The sequence below is a fragment of the Bos javanicus genome, chromosome 27 (assembly GCF_032452875.1).
Source record: "Bos javanicus breed banteng chromosome 27, ARS-OSU_banteng_1.0, whole genome shotgun sequence".
NCBI classification, from domain to species: Eukaryota; Metazoa; Chordata; class Mammalia; order Artiodactyla; family Bovidae; genus Bos; species Bos javanicus.
The window spans coordinates 35468386-35483748 of NC_083894.1; the positions used below are offsets into that span (position 1 = coordinate 35468386).

The 15363-nt window shown below is 42.5% G+C and overlaps 1 protein-coding gene across 3 annotated transcripts in view; it reads right to left on the reverse strand.

The window, feature by feature from the left end:
- Positions 1-12216: 12216 nt before the first annotated feature.
- The window catches only part of ZMAT4 (zinc finger matrin-type 4), a 375305-nt gene continuing 372158 nt past the window's right edge, over positions 12217-15363 (reverse strand). For all 3 annotated transcript variants that reach the window (XM_061404558.1, XM_061404560.1, XM_061404559.1), the window contains one exon: positions 12217-12835. In XM_061404558.1, the coding sequence (XP_061260542.1) occupies positions 12820-12835 (16 nt within the window). In that variant the 3' untranslated portion in view covers positions 12217-12819. The remainder of the gene's footprint in view (positions 12836-15363) is intronic.

Here is a 15363-nt window from a genome sequence, read left to right on the forward strand (position 1 = left end):
GTGGGAGGGGACTCCCTTTGCTGTTCTAACACCAATACTGCCAGAGAACAGGACGCAGCGTGGGCTGGGATGGACTTCCAGCCCGCATTGGATGAGCAAGAACTCAGAAGGCCTCTCCGGCACTCTCGGGGTTGGTGGCAGACCTGAAATTAACACACGGACGCCTGCGCTGCTATAGCCTTGCGGCTGAGGTGCCTCAGGGAATGACCCAGGGCACTAGGCAGACTGTGGGCCTGTCCCCGTGTAGCTGACCCCGAGAAAGCTCTATGTCCATCTTTAGCCTAGTATCAGATGGCTAAAGAAATTTCTGAAAATTCACATTCCCTTGCCTTCTGAAGCCCTGATTTTCTTTAACTTTTCATTTCGTGTTGGAGTATAGCTGATTAACGATGAGATAGTTTCAGTTGCACAGCAAAGCGACCAAGCCATACAGACACTGTGTCCATCGTCCAAATTTGTCTCCCATCCAGGCTGCCACATAACAATGAACTGAGTTCCCTGTGAAAGCTTTGGTTATACGTCAGTTTTGTTTTGTTTTTGTTTTGTTGTTTTTTTTCTCTTTTTGGAGATGGGGTTTTGGCATGTGGGATCGTGGTTCCCAGACCAGGGATTGTGCCCCACCCCCACAACAGCAGAAGTATGGAGTTTTAACCATTGGAAGGGAAATCCCTCTTAAGCCTTGATTTTGCCCGAATTCTATTTTCCCATCCTTGTGCTTTTCCTCCCCTGTCTGGAGACCTAGAACTTAGCTACAGCCTTTTTGCAGGAGCCAGACCTTCCCTCTCCCTCTCCTCTCTCAGCCCAGGAAGTAGAAACCAATACAGTGCTTTAATCTTCCTGGGGAACATCATTATCATTTGATATGCCAACGTGCAAGTGGGCAGTTTGCCAATCTTGTCATTTTGGAAGCAAATTGGCTTAAGTAATCACCTAAAGCATCCTCTTCCCTGGGACTTTTTCTTCCCCCTATGTAGGAAATAGCACCTGTCATTTCTGACTGTGAGGAACAGAGGAAAAGGCTCTTCTCCTAAGTGATACAAGGGGGTTGTTTGAAGCCTTTGCCGGCCTTCCATTTAAATAAAGCGCTCTCTCTCCTTCTTCTTTTTTTAAAGTAAAAATTCCCTGCACGCTCAGTGTTGTCAAATATTCAATTTAAACTCTCCCTGTTATTTACATCCTCCATCCTAACAACCATGATTACACAAGAAAATGTTGTCCCTGCGGAGAGCATTCGAGCCACGTGGGTCTGGTGTTATTACCCTAGCGATTCTTGTGTCCCGTGGGCTGGGTTCCAAAGCCTGGCCCCCATTGTTCCCTTTGTCCCTTCCAGCACCCAGAGGCGTTCTCTATGGCAGCAGACAGCGATGATTTCCATCTCTCAATAATCAGCCCTGTTTCCAAGGGGATGGAGCCAGGGGAGCCAGAGACTGGAAGCTGCTGGGCGCTGTGCCCCCGGGGGTGGACAGCCCCCCTGCCCTGCTCTCCCTGCCTCCCTGCTACTCCCGATGGATATGGGAAATGAGCCTCCTGCCTCTTCTGTTTCTCAGACAGAGGTTTTCTAGGTCGCCTAAAACCAGGTGCCGGATGCCGCCTCCTTCCTTCCCCAAGGCTCTGGCTGCCGGGCTGCTGTTACCTTCTGACTCAGGCCCGGGGGCAGTAACAGAACATTGCGTTTGGACCCTGGCAGGTGGTCATGGGCTGACTCTTGACAATGACGACGGGGGCCGCACACCTGAGTGTTCGATGACAGGGAGGCTGCAGAACAGTCTGCAGACCCTCACCCTGGCTGGGTGCTGCCTTGTCACATTACTTCCTAAGATCCATGGTGATTTGATCTCGGAGTCAACGCTCTTTGCTCCGTTATCACTGAATTGTTTGACCTACGTAGTTAGGTGAGCAAGCAAGGAGACCTGCTGTTTGTTCTTGCCCCCCGCTCCACCCCCCACCTCCGCTGAAGCAGGGGTCCCAGTAAAGCCTTGCCTGAAAAACAAAGATGAAAATGCTTGCTCCCTGTCAACTGAGACCTGCGATGCCTTGGACAATTGCTGCTGCTGCTAAGTCACTTCAGTCGTGTCCGACTCTGTGCGACCCCATAGATGGCAGCCCACCAGGCTCCCCCATCCCTGGGATTCTCCAGGCAAGAACACTGGAGTGGGTTGCCATTTCTTTCTCCAATGCATGAAAGTGAAAAGTGAAAGTAAAGTCACTCAGTCGTGTCCGACTCTTAGCAACCCCATGGACTGCAGCCTACCAGGCTCCTCCATCCATGAGATTTTCCAGGCAAGAGTACTGGAGTGGGTTGCCATCGCCTTTTCCGTGGACAATTGCAGGATCTTGAAAATATTGAAACTGTGAGTGGGAGCCGTGTCGTCAAAGAGGTGAATGGTGATAATACCGAGGCATTCTCCTGTCACTGCCGAGTTCGAGGAATAAAATGCCAGAATCCCCTCTGGACATCTTTTTTATGGCGGGGGGAGGCTTGATTGTGTAATATTGTGGGCATAGTAATTGCAAACTTCATTTGGGATGCTGGTGGCATCCAGTGTTAGCCTCCTGTGATCTGCTCATATAAATTTTTCTGAGTTGCTTTAATTCACATTCCTGAACCCCCAAATAACCTTAATGTGGGAGGTATTACTTCATCACAGTTACCACAGTAAAACGCATCATCACTTTCTTTATTATTCCATCGACTTCCTATTTTACATGGTAGCTGAGACCATCTTGTCCATAACTACCCTCCTGCTTTACTTGAGAAATCTGGGCTTAGAGAGAAGAAATTGGTTTGTCTTATAAAAACCCCAATTTCTCTTCTGACAAAGCCTGGTTAAAACCCCTAAATTTCCTACTTTTCAACTCCCTTCTGGCATCCTGATGCCTCCTAATTCATAGAGCTTCAAACTAAATTCATGATCATTTCTGTTCAGTATTTAGCCTCAGATCATTGAACAAGTGAAACCAAATATATTTTTTAAAATGTGTGCAAACCAGAGCCATGCATGGCTCCTTCCCCAACCACCCCCCAACCCCATTGTCAGGATTATCGCTGCCCCATTCATTAATGGTGAGAAGAAAAGCAGGAAGGGAGCTGCAAGCTAAAGATGGTCGGTGCAGAGAACAAACTGAGAGGAGGGCCCCATCTTCAACTGAGGGATCAGTAGTTCACGTCATCAAAACTGAGGGAGCTGGTGAAATCAACACAACCTCGATGTCAGAATCAGGCTCCAGGAATGAGGATCGAGGAGAGTAGTCAGCAGCTGGCCACGTGTCTAGGACTGTCCAGAGAGACAGAAGCCTAATATTGTCAGGATATTTACTTTGAAAAGCTCAAGTCCATCAGGCTCTAGGTAGAAGGCTACTATACACACCCAAACCTCACTGATTGTCAAGCAGTGCTCTCACTGGCTCGAGGACAGGGTCAGATGGGACCCCTAAACCCACTGTGCCCTGAACAAGCCTGGGCAGATGTAAGCCAGCTCCAGCCCCGCGAGAATGCACTCATTTCCCAGTGATGAGGATGCTGGCCATGTTTCTCCAGCATCCATGGTGTGACTCTGAACCAGAGGGAGGATTTCTGGGCAAAAGTATAGGGAATTTTAGCCAGCTAATAATGAAAATTTAGGGTGTCAAAGGGCAGACATATTTAGAGAGCTGGGTCCTTTGATCTAATGTCCACGTGTAGTCAGCTTCCTGGAGTTGGGGGCTAACGTGTCGTGATTGATGCAGTGGGTTAGACTCAACTGCACAAAGTTTACGATTCAGCAATGTCTGCCTGACATTTATTACCACTCAGACTGGCAGTCATAAATCCAGCTTCATTGTTACAGTCAAATGACTCCTCTCATGAGACAAAGGAACAAAGGGGAATAATCCACAGCTGTGCTATTCATTCTTTGTCATATCAAAAAAAAAAAAAAAAGGAAAAAAAAGTTTAGAAATGAATAGGTCATGTTGTAGCAGATTCATATTTATGGACATGCACGCATGTATTCTGTAGACAAATGCTATATAAAAACATCTGTTAAACTCAGCTCCACCTATGAAAATGATGTTGAGTAGGCGGCTGTCTCATCTCTCTGTGTTAGAGTCAAACCTATCACAAGCACTTCTTGCTAGCTGCAAGTGTGGGTTCTGGAAACAAGGAAAAGCCCAACAGGCAGGCAGAGTTACTGACTTAGATGCTTGTGGGGACAGATGGCTGGTAAAGATGCTTGAGCCTGGGGTTGGGGGCTGGGGGAAGGCAGTTGGAGACAGATAAAGGTGCCTCTTGGGAATTCACACTGACAGCTTACGGAAAGCTTTAATCTTTGCTCTTCTGGGAAGCTATTTCCTGTTGGAGTTATACTAGCCGCATCCTTCTATATAGGGTTCTAAATCATCATGTATTTTTAAAAACAAGAACGATCAAAATGAGAAAGAGGACCAAGATCCTCTTAATGGCTTCTTCCAACTCTTATACTGAATGGTTCTATTTTACATCAAACAATTATTAGCTAGTTGGATGATAGAAAAGAGGAGAGAAGAAGAAATGCATATAGCTAATTGGTTTAAATGCTATAATTTTTTAATAAAAGTCTCACTGAGTGTGTGAGCTCAGTTGTTCCTTCTCCAGGGGAACTTCTGACCCTGGGATAGGATCTGTGTTTCTTATGTCTCCTGCATTGGCAGGAAGGTTCTTTACCACTAGCGCCACCTAAGGTATCACTCATCTCGCCTTAAATAGTGAGAAACTGAAGCTCAGGAAACTCCCATAACTTGCCCAAGATCATAGAGCAAATAAACGGCAGAACCACATTCTAAATTCAAGTTATTTTTTAACTCCTCCATCATTTCCTTTATAGTATCCCCTTCGTTTGGAACTTTTTATTCAGTAAATAATTATTAAATTGATATATGCACAGAACCCATACAACTTTTTTAGTCTTTGCTGTAAACTGGATTGCCAGGGTCTGAGAAAAAAAAAAAAAGGTAAACAGGCTTTGGGTTTCACCTCCTAGAGGTACCCATCTCTATTCTCAGAGAATAGAGCTTTGGCGAAAGAAGTGTGATTGCAAAGAAAAGCTGGTTTGTTCTCTTCAAATCCTAGCAACAAGCCAGATAACATCAGATATTTCCTAGAAGTAGGAATTGTGCTCTGTCTTTACAACACCTGCAGCGATCAGGCTTTAGAGTAACCAAGACATGTGTTACTGGATAAGGACTGAGTCTATATCCACCCAGAGAGAAGCTTACCACTCACCTGGGAAGATGGGCAGGTTCTGAACTAGTGAGTGACTGATATTAAAAAAACTAGTTCATTTACATCGCAATGCCATCAAAGAAGTAAATGGCTGGCAGAATCCCCCAGGTGTGGAACACTCAGGTTATTATAAACCTCCATGGGTAGCTTGTAAAGGATTCCAGAATAGTGTTCATCACAATTAAACTCTACAACTAAAGGACACTGAGATATGGTAGCTTATATAAAGAAGTAGGAGATGAGCTTGTAATTGACTTTAAAATAAGTGGTAAGGAACAAGATAATGAAGACAGAGCCTTTAAAAAAGATACCGAGTCAGAAGTAGAAAGTTGTTGGCTTTTAAAAAATGTGTCTCCAAAATGCCAAGTATTCTCCATGCCCTGACTATATTTTCCTGTTGTTAATTACTTTAACAGCAACATGCTCTAGTTAAGCAAGAGGGCTGGAGAAAAGGACACACCACTGAGAAGTTCTGAATATGTGGTCCTTGTAGCCAATCAACAGGAAAGCTGCAAAGGAGATCCAACGAGAGAAAGGAAGAATGAATGTGGGAGAAAAAGGGAAAGAAAACTCAAACCATTTATGAATGTTCCTCCAACTGACTGTGGACACCTGGAGGCCAGAGGATGTCTTTTCTCTCATGGGTGTGATCTTCCAAAGGCTTTGACAGTTCTAAGAGTTGCTGCAGACTGACTTCCTTGTAGTATGACTGTCCTTCTTTCCATTAGTCTCAAGCTCAACCAAAGAGATTATTTGTTAAAAAAAACTTTTTATTTTATGTTGAAGTATAGTTGATTCACAATACTGCGTTAGTTTCAGATGTACAGAAAAGTGATTTAGTTATACATATACATGTGTCTATTCTTTTTCAAGTTCTTTTTCCTTTTGTTCCATAATATTGAACAGAGTTCCCTGTGCTACACAGTATGTCCTTGTTGGCGCTCCATTTTATATTTAAAAAAAAATAATGTGGAATCTACAAAAATGTTAGAGATGAACCTTTTTGCAAAGCAGAAATAGAGATACAGATGTAGAGAACAAATGGATGACACACCAAGGGGGAAGGGAGGGGAGGATGAATTGAAAGACTGGGTTTGGCGTATTACATAGATACTATATGTATAAAACAGTCAACTAATGAGAACCTACCGTAAGCACAGAGACTTCTACTCAACGCTCTGTGGTGACCTCAATGGGAAGGAAATCCAAAAACGAGGGGGTTTATGTATATGTATAGCTGATCCACTTTGCTGTACAGCAGAAACTAACACAACATTGTGTTAGCAACTATACAAAAAACACAAAATGTTTTTTAAAAGAGAGATGATCTTTTTGACAAGAGAGAAAAACATCCTTACTACCTGGTTTACACATATGCAGCATTGATGATCATGGAATTCATATCGGGGGAGCCAATCTCATCTTTCCATTCTGAGCTTCTTCGGACGATTTACAGCCAGAGCAGTAAACTGATGGGACACAATGTTGACCCAACGCAGCAACTCTCTGGAGTCTGAATGGTAAAACCGCCGGCACTGCTGCTGCTACGGATACCAATTAACACTCTATCCAGCTGTGAAGACAATATCCAGCAACATAAGAACAGACAATGACAGCCTGATTTTAAAGTAGAACACTTGGCCACTGAGTTGGCCACTGCAAGGAAACCTTTCCTGGCCCATCATTTGTGGTTTTATGGTCAGACTTTTAATCTTTTTTAAAGTCAGGTAGAAAAATGCACTGAATTCTCAGAATTGCAAGGATGCAATAGGGGAATCCATTATTATGAATAGCAATTTCACATTTCCCCTTTAATTAAAAAAAGTGACTAAATTTACAGCCAAATGCACTACACTGTACATTTCTTCAACGCTGTGAAACTGAATCAGCCCTTACTGATCCTGGTGGCCACTTGGGGAATGAGAGAACTTGAGCGTGGACTTCAATCTCTGTTGACGTGTCAGTTTGGCACAGAAGGATACTTCGGGTGCTCTTCACAGTGTAACATGTTCATGATAGTTGGAGGTAGGGGGACAGAGAATATATTTTTTTTTTCCTTCACTCATATAATTTGAAGAGTATAGAATGTGGTTTTTAAAGGTCAGAATGAATCGCTAATGAAGTTGAGGCATTTGAAATTAACAAATAAAACTGCTCCTCAGAATGGTGACTAAGGAGCAATTAATCATGTGGGGGAAATGGCAGCTGAGTAGACCCAGCAGGAAAATTTCTTTTTAACTAGTTGCCATAGAGCCTTCAAATGGCATTACTGAGAAGCTGTTTGGTTTTAATTCCTTTCCTTTCTCTTAGGCTATATACTTTTTTAAGAAAAAACAACCAATGTGCACCATTTTTCTAGAAAAAGAGAAGCCAAGGCAGATGCTCCCCCACCCAGACTCTTGCAGACATTCAGAAGTATATGGACCGGCCATGACTCTTCCCTCTTTAACTCAGCATGGGGAGGAATCAGGGTTACATTATGTAGGTATAAACTTCAGCTTATTCTAATTAATTTTTAAATATAAATCACTGGCTATTTTGGGCATTTTTTTCATTATACAAAAATCAATTTTATTTCATTAGCAACAAAACAAAAAAAATGAAATTTAAGAAGATGTCATATAAATCAAAATTTTAAAAAAGTGTGGTCTAGTCACCAAGTCGTGTCTGACTCTTGGTGACCACATGGACTGTAGCCCACCAGGTTCCTCTGTCCATGGGGTTTCCAGGCAAGAGTACTGGAGTGAGTGGGTTGCCATTTCCTTCTCCAAGCATTTAAACTGTTATAACACAGGGACTTCCCTGGTGGTCCAGTGGTTAAGACTCTGGGCTTCCACTACAGGGGGCACGGGTTCCACCCCCGGTCAAGGAACGAAGATCCCACACGCAGGACAGCAAGGCCAAAACAGAAAAGGAAAAAAAAAAAAGCCTATTATAATGCAAAATGACTTAATATACTCTTTAAAATCAGAGTTGACCTCCCCTCCTTCCTACCTTGGAGAACACCTGCTTTAAAATCTGCTTAAGGAAGCATTTTGTGTTTGCTCCTAGGTGCTTTGCGTTTCTATATGGACTACATTTGCCGGATTTGAGTTAGATATCCTGAGTCCACGGGCTTCCCAGGTGGCGCTAGTGGTAAAGAACCTGCCTGCCAATGCAGGAGACTTAAGAGATTCAGGTTTGATCCCTGGGTGGGAAGATCTCCTGGAGAAGGGAATGGCAACCCACTCCAGCATTCTTGCCTGGAGAATCCCATGGACAGAGGAGCCTGGTGGGCTATAGTCCATGGGGTCACAAAGAGTCAGACCGGACTGAAGCGACTTAGAACACACCCTTAGTCCATATGCTGAGACTCTCAGAATTTCATTTCACATCAAAATATTTATACATGAAATTCCAAGTTAAATTTATCAACATGAAGATAACAATAAAATAACCAGATAGTTCAGACGTGCATATCTTAAAGTAGAAAGCTCAGGCAGCATTTAACCTGGAGATTTGTATTTGTGAGCACTTGACATGTATTAATTAGCTAATCCACACCATAAACCTATGAAGTAGTTCAGCATGACTTTAGGATGAATACATTAGGTAAGACGCCAGAGAAGAAAAAAAAATTCCATCCCCAAAATAGTATGCTGATAGGAACCTTCTTATTCCCGTCACGAAAGAACAGTCATCAATTCTTTGTATGAGCTGATCAAACAAAGATTATATAGCTTGGATGGAAGACAGAAAGAGTAGTGATTTTATTACCTGACCGTTTTGTTGGTGCCGTTTAGTCGCTAAGTCATGTCTGACTCTTTGCAACCCTGTGGATGTAGCCCATCAGGCTCCTCTGTCCATGGGGTTTCCCAGGCAAGAAGAATACTGGAGTGGGTTGCCATTCCCTTCCCCAGGGGATCTTTCCGACCCAGGGACTGAACCCATATCCCCTGCATTGACAGGTGGATTCTTTACCACTGAGCCACCAGGGAAGCTCCATCTGAGAGTTTAGAAAGGTTTTCTTACTGGAGTTCCAATATTCTGTGTTCATGTGACCTGTCAGAAACTCCCCACTCAAAGGCCAGCCTCAGAAGAGGTGTGTGACACCCTCCCCACCTCCCACTTACCCCAGGACTCAAATTTCCCAGTAGAAATAAGAAAAGCTATCACATGTTCTTCTCCTCCTGGTCTGATGGCCTAATAACCTCACGTCAAAAGAAAGGTAGAAGTCAAGTGAAGTGAAACTCACTCAGTCGTGCCCGACTCTTTGTGACCCTACAGACTATACAGTCCATGGAATTCTCCAGGCCAAAATACTGGAGTGAGTAGCCTTTCCCTTCTCCAGGGGATCTTCCCAACCCAGGGATCGACCCAGGTCTCCCACATTGCAGGCAGATTCTTTACCAGCTGAGCCACCAGGGAAGCCCAAGAATACTGGAGTGAGTAGCCTATCCCTTCTCCAACAGATCTTCCCGAACCCAGGAATCAAACTGGGGTCTCCTGCATTGCAGGTGGATTCTTTACCAACTGAGATATGAAGGAAGCCCTAGAAAGGTATAAAGGCTCCTATAGATCCCATGTATGTTTATATGTCATCTAAGAGGTAAAAGGAAAACAAATTCTATTGGTTATTGTAGTCAAGCAACTACAGATAAGTTTTATTACTACTTTTATCAGCCGGAGGGATCACTGGAGTCCTCTCTACTTAGCAGATTGCTTTATGATCATATTTATGAATGTGCCTGGCTGGGGAGACTATGTATAACAAAAGCTCGTTAACTTGAGTCTCATTCCCATGGCATTTGCGGCCAATGGCCCAGAAGCCAGCCTGAAGTTTCCTTCTGTACCTAAAGAAGAAAAACTCTTTGCAAAGAAAGTGCATTGCATGCCCAGCACTGTAGATTTCCCCTCTCTGAGACACCATAGACTATTTCAGCTACTTAGTGAGCATCCTTTTAAATATAAAAATATTCCTCTAATATAAGCACACAATTAGCCTTGTGTGTTGGGGCTTCCCCAGTGGCTCAGTGGTAGAATCTGCCTGCCAATGCAGGAGATGCGGGTTGATTGCTGGGTCTGGAAGATCCTTTGGAGGAGGGCATGGCAACCCACTCCAGTATTCTTGCCTGGAGAATCCCTATGGACAGAGAAGCCTGGAGGGCTGCAGTCCATGGGGTCACAAAGAGTCAGATGCGACTGAACACCGAGGCTTGTGTGTTAACTCCAAATCGTTTTTCCCTCATGGGGGTCAACTCCAAATGGGCAGCAGTTGGTTGGTCTAGTTGATACTGCTACAAGTATTATGGATTGGTGCCAGTACTTTGAATACTGACGATTTGGATACTCTCACTCTTTCAAATAGATAGGGTTCTCCCTTGGTTCCCTGAATGGAGATTTTAAGGGAAATTTTTGGACTCTTCTGTCTCCTGGAATCTCCCCTGTAATCAGATGGTCCTTCCAGAGCAGTAGCTCTGCAGGGGCTCATCCTCTCCACCAGAATTTGTATGGCTATCTGAAATTCTTCCCTTACATTTCAATCCCATCATTCCTCATGAAATTGGAAGGTAAGAAACTACCTAATTAAACAAAAAGAACCATTCCCACCCAATAAGAGACAAAAACAATAAGCCTCTAGCTTCCCTAGCTGAGACGCTCCCATTCAACACTTCCCCAAATAGAAATCACATCCATCGCAGAATATGTCACCTCCATGGTACACAGGAATGATCATTCCTTTTATTTGCATGGACAGAAATAAAGAAATTTGAAAACAAACCACAAGACCTCTGGTAGGGTGTTTACTTGGACTTGACAGATTACCAAAGAGCCATGGTATCTAGATAAGGAATTCTAAAATAATCTGATATCTATAAAGGGTTTGGCACAGCCTCTCTGAAAAGCAAAAGAGATTTACATTCATTGGTGTGTCTATATTGTTATTAACAACAATAATAAAAAAAAAAACACTATAAACACAAACAGAAACAAAGATTTTTTTTTCTTTCTTTTTTACTTAGTGCTTATTTTACAGCAGACTTGACAAAGAAAGCTTTATTTTACACATTCAAAGAAAAGTCATCATGGGAAGTTTGTAGCTCTGTGGTGTGCTTTCCAAAACAGAAAAATAGATTCTTCCTATCAAAGCTTCCTTCCTTCCCACGGGACGGACCGTGGCTGGTGAGACTGGCGGGGCTGGCTCTCTCTGAAGTCACAGAAACTGACAAGCCTGCTCTCTCCTGAGTGGACCCTTCTCAATAGAACAGGGCCAAATTGCAACCACCTCCGTAAAGACACTGTGCATCCCTATGTCATTCCATTTATTGCTCGCTGAGTTGTAACCACCTTAGGTCTCTGTGGAAAAATCACAGACACCCAGAAAACCCTGACATGGGGAGACCAACCCCCTGTGGTCACAATGTACAAAGGGCAACCCCAGTCAGGGCTCTAAGAAGCATTCAGAATAGAGTGTAAATGCCCAGCTTTGCAGTGAGCCTGCAGGACTACAAATCCAGTTGCCGTGCAGAAGATTTCAACCTAGAGATTTCAGCTTCAGAGACATTCCCCTTCAGAGAGGAACAGTTTTCCAGTCTGCCATACTGGCCAGTGGCATTCTCTCCAGAGTGGCTGAATCTCAGCTCAACAAGAGGACTTGAGTGACAAAGACAGGAACGGGTGACCTCAATGTCCAAGGTGGTTATTTGTGCAGAATTCCCTCATTTCTTTCCAGATCCTCTGTGCCCTACATGAACGTCCACAATTCAGGCCAACTTCATAAGAAAACATTCTTTTATTTCCCTCTCATTCTGGGGCTGATCGTTCTTTTCGTGAATGCCTTTGGGAAAACGTTTCATCGAGGTCAACTGCTATTAAGACATTTTTGCCTAAGAGGATCATCATGCAGGCAAACTAATTCTTTTCCTAAGCTATTATTTTGGCAGCTTGCAAAAGAGGACTTGGCTTAACCTTGAGAAACTATTCTTTGAATGATCAGGAAAAAAAAAAAAAAGGAGGATTTCTCCTTGATTTACCATCCTTATTCTTGATCGGATGGCAAAGCTGGCTCGTATATTTGAAGGTGAAATGAGAATTTGTGTCCATTATGTAACTTCTACTAATGGTGGTCAGGCTCTGTGCACGTTGCCACCAATTGTGTTCAACACGATGAAAAAATAAAGTTTATTTCTTGATAGACGTGGTTTGCATTTCCACCAGCAAGGAGTTAACAGAATAATTACATGGTGAAGAAATCTGAGAATAAATTGGAAACTGAGATTTTTTTCCCCACTGTCTTTAAGTTTGAATGATGCTCCTGCTGTTTGCTATAGGATTATGATGTAGAACATGTGCTAAATATATTATCAGGAAAGAATTTTTCCAAAATCCATCCACATATCATAGCTTACCACAAAATTAAAAAAAAATAGAAAGAAAGGAAGCTCATTCATTCCCCAAAACTAAGATTAGTCCTATGTTAATCTGAATCCTCATGAGAAATGTTCATTGTTCGTGAACAGATCTTCCTCTGGTGGTTGGTAAGCATTTCTCCAAGGCAGAAAATCCTGACTTTTTTTCTCATCTCTTGATTGATGTTCTTACTACTTATTCTTCAGGCTGTAAGACAGAAGGAAACACCATTTTATCTGCTTTCATAATTACATATTTCAATCTTCTCCCCACCCACCCTCTCTCTCAAGCTCTTCCCACCCCCGACACCACTTTAGCCATCAAATTAAAGTAAGGATGAATCGATAGAATGAATTGTTTAAGTTTTCAATAAGCTGTGTATATCTTAATTCAATTACCAATGTCACCTCTGTGTATACACAAGAAAAACTCTATTTCTACTTTGGCAAACCAGACACCAAATTCATTCTGAAAGTTCTTGTGAAAATGAAAATAATAAGTTGAATCTTATGTACAGTGTATTGCAAATACCCATCTGTAAGATTCAGGTTTCACTCATTGCAAAGCCCTCCTTTTGGGAGGAAAGAATAATTTTATAGCATTTAGATTTCAAAGAATTACAAGTGCTTTTCTCAGTTCATTTGGAATTTTCAGTTAAATAGGAAAACATTGCTTCTGGTCTTGCTCTCAAAAAGTATTGATTGAAAGCAAATAGATAACCAACTTTTAAACAGGTTTTTAGTCTTTGTTCTTTGTGGTAAAAAGATGCCTCCATATATTACATTCCTACCACGTGACAAAATTTCCACATTTATTATTATTATTATTATTAGCTGCATTGGTGGGGGCAGCATGTGGAACTTCCGGAGCTAGGAGTGGAACCCCACACCACCTACAGTAGAAGCCCAGCGTCTTAAACCCTGGCCCATCAGGGAGTGAAGTGAACTCGCTCAGTCGTGTCTGACTCTTTGCGACCCCGTGGACTGTAGCCCACCAGCCTGCTCTGTCCATGGAATTCTCCAGGCAAGAATACTAGAGTGGGTTGCCATTTCCTTCTCCAGGGGATCTTCCCAACCCAGGGATTGAATGCAGGTCTCCCACATGGCAGGCAGATGCTTTATCCTCTGAGCCACCAGGGAACACATCAGGGAAGCCCACACTAATTTTACGTTATAATGTAATCCCCTCAACCACCTTTAACGTGAGTGTCATTTCTCCCCATTTTAAAGGTGAGAGCAGTGAGACTAAACTTGGCTAAGTTACCAGAACAGCCATCAGCTGCCAAGGCGGGGAGTCGAATCCTGGGAAAGATCAAAATCAAAGGTTTAAGTTTTGAAAGAGCTTTTGGAAAGAGCTTGTTGACAAGATGTGAAAGGGATTTTTCTTACACTGAGGAAGGTTTCTTCTGTCTGCAATCAGCCTGCCGAGTTGTATCTTTTAACAATCTCCATTTACCCTAAGGCTATATTTTAGGACCGAGGGTGACAATGTGCTGCTAATTCTGCTAAGTCGCTTCAGTCGTGTTCGACTCTGTGCAACCCCATAGGTGGCAGCCTACCAGGCTCCCCCGTCCCTGGGATTCTCCAGGCAAGAATACGGGAGTGGGTTGCCATTTCCTTCTCCAGTGCATGAAAGTGAAAAGTGAAAGTGAAGTTGCCCAGTCGTGTCCGACTCTTAGATGCTAGACAATGTGCTAGAGTAGGTCAGAATCATTGCATAGATTTTCCTGTTCAACACTGAGATCTAAATATCTTAGCGGAAATCTGATAAATGAAAACACACACACCACGAAGGAAAATTCTTCTACTCACCTAGAAGCACACAGCATATCTTGAAATTTTATTTTCCAAAAAACAGTGTTGTCATAGAGTATTCTTAGGATCTGAATAAGAATTAAATGCTCTTGGGATAATGTAGACCAAAAGAAAATGGAGACTACTTGCATTTGGTGGGGTGGGGGTTTGAAATTTTGCCTTGGAATGACCCTGGTAACCACAGATGCTTTTTAATAGTTGTTATAAAAAGAAAGAGCCTGTTTTAGAATCTCACATTCAGTGTCTGCTACCATCCGGTCATGACCTAAGGAAATTCTACAGTTCTTGTCATCTTCCTGAATTAATGTGACATAGAGGTTGGAAGTTCTCACTAAGCAAACAAGTATAATCGCATTTTTAAAAACTGCAAAGATGAACACTTTTCAAATGAAAATGAGTTTGAAGTGCAGCATGTCCACATAATAGTAAGAAGATCAAATATATTCCTAGCTGAGCAGACTTCAATCCTGATTACATCGTTTAGAAGAAACCACAAGAGAGGTTTTGGTTTTTTGTTTTTTTTTTTAAACTTATAGTAAAAGTGTTATACTAAGAACATAATCCCATAATGAGGAAAAATAGTGCACTCTTCTTTTTTATGGGCAGAATAATTATTCAGATCCTTCCTAAACACACAGAAGTAATGACAAATTAAAATGCCTTCCAATTCCATACAGCTTTTATAATTATTCAGCCGTTACTGTTATTATTGCTGGAAAGCCTCCTTCGTAGTTTAGTCAGCATCCCATCTGATACAAAAGAACATGGAAAATTTTACTGCTATTAATAAATATGCAGCCATCCAATCCAAGAAGAAAATTCTTTCTCATCTGAGAGATAAGCTGCATAATTCATGTATTTTCAGAAATTTCCTTAAATAGAAAATTGAAGAAAGGCATAGGAGAAAAAAAAGAATTCAGT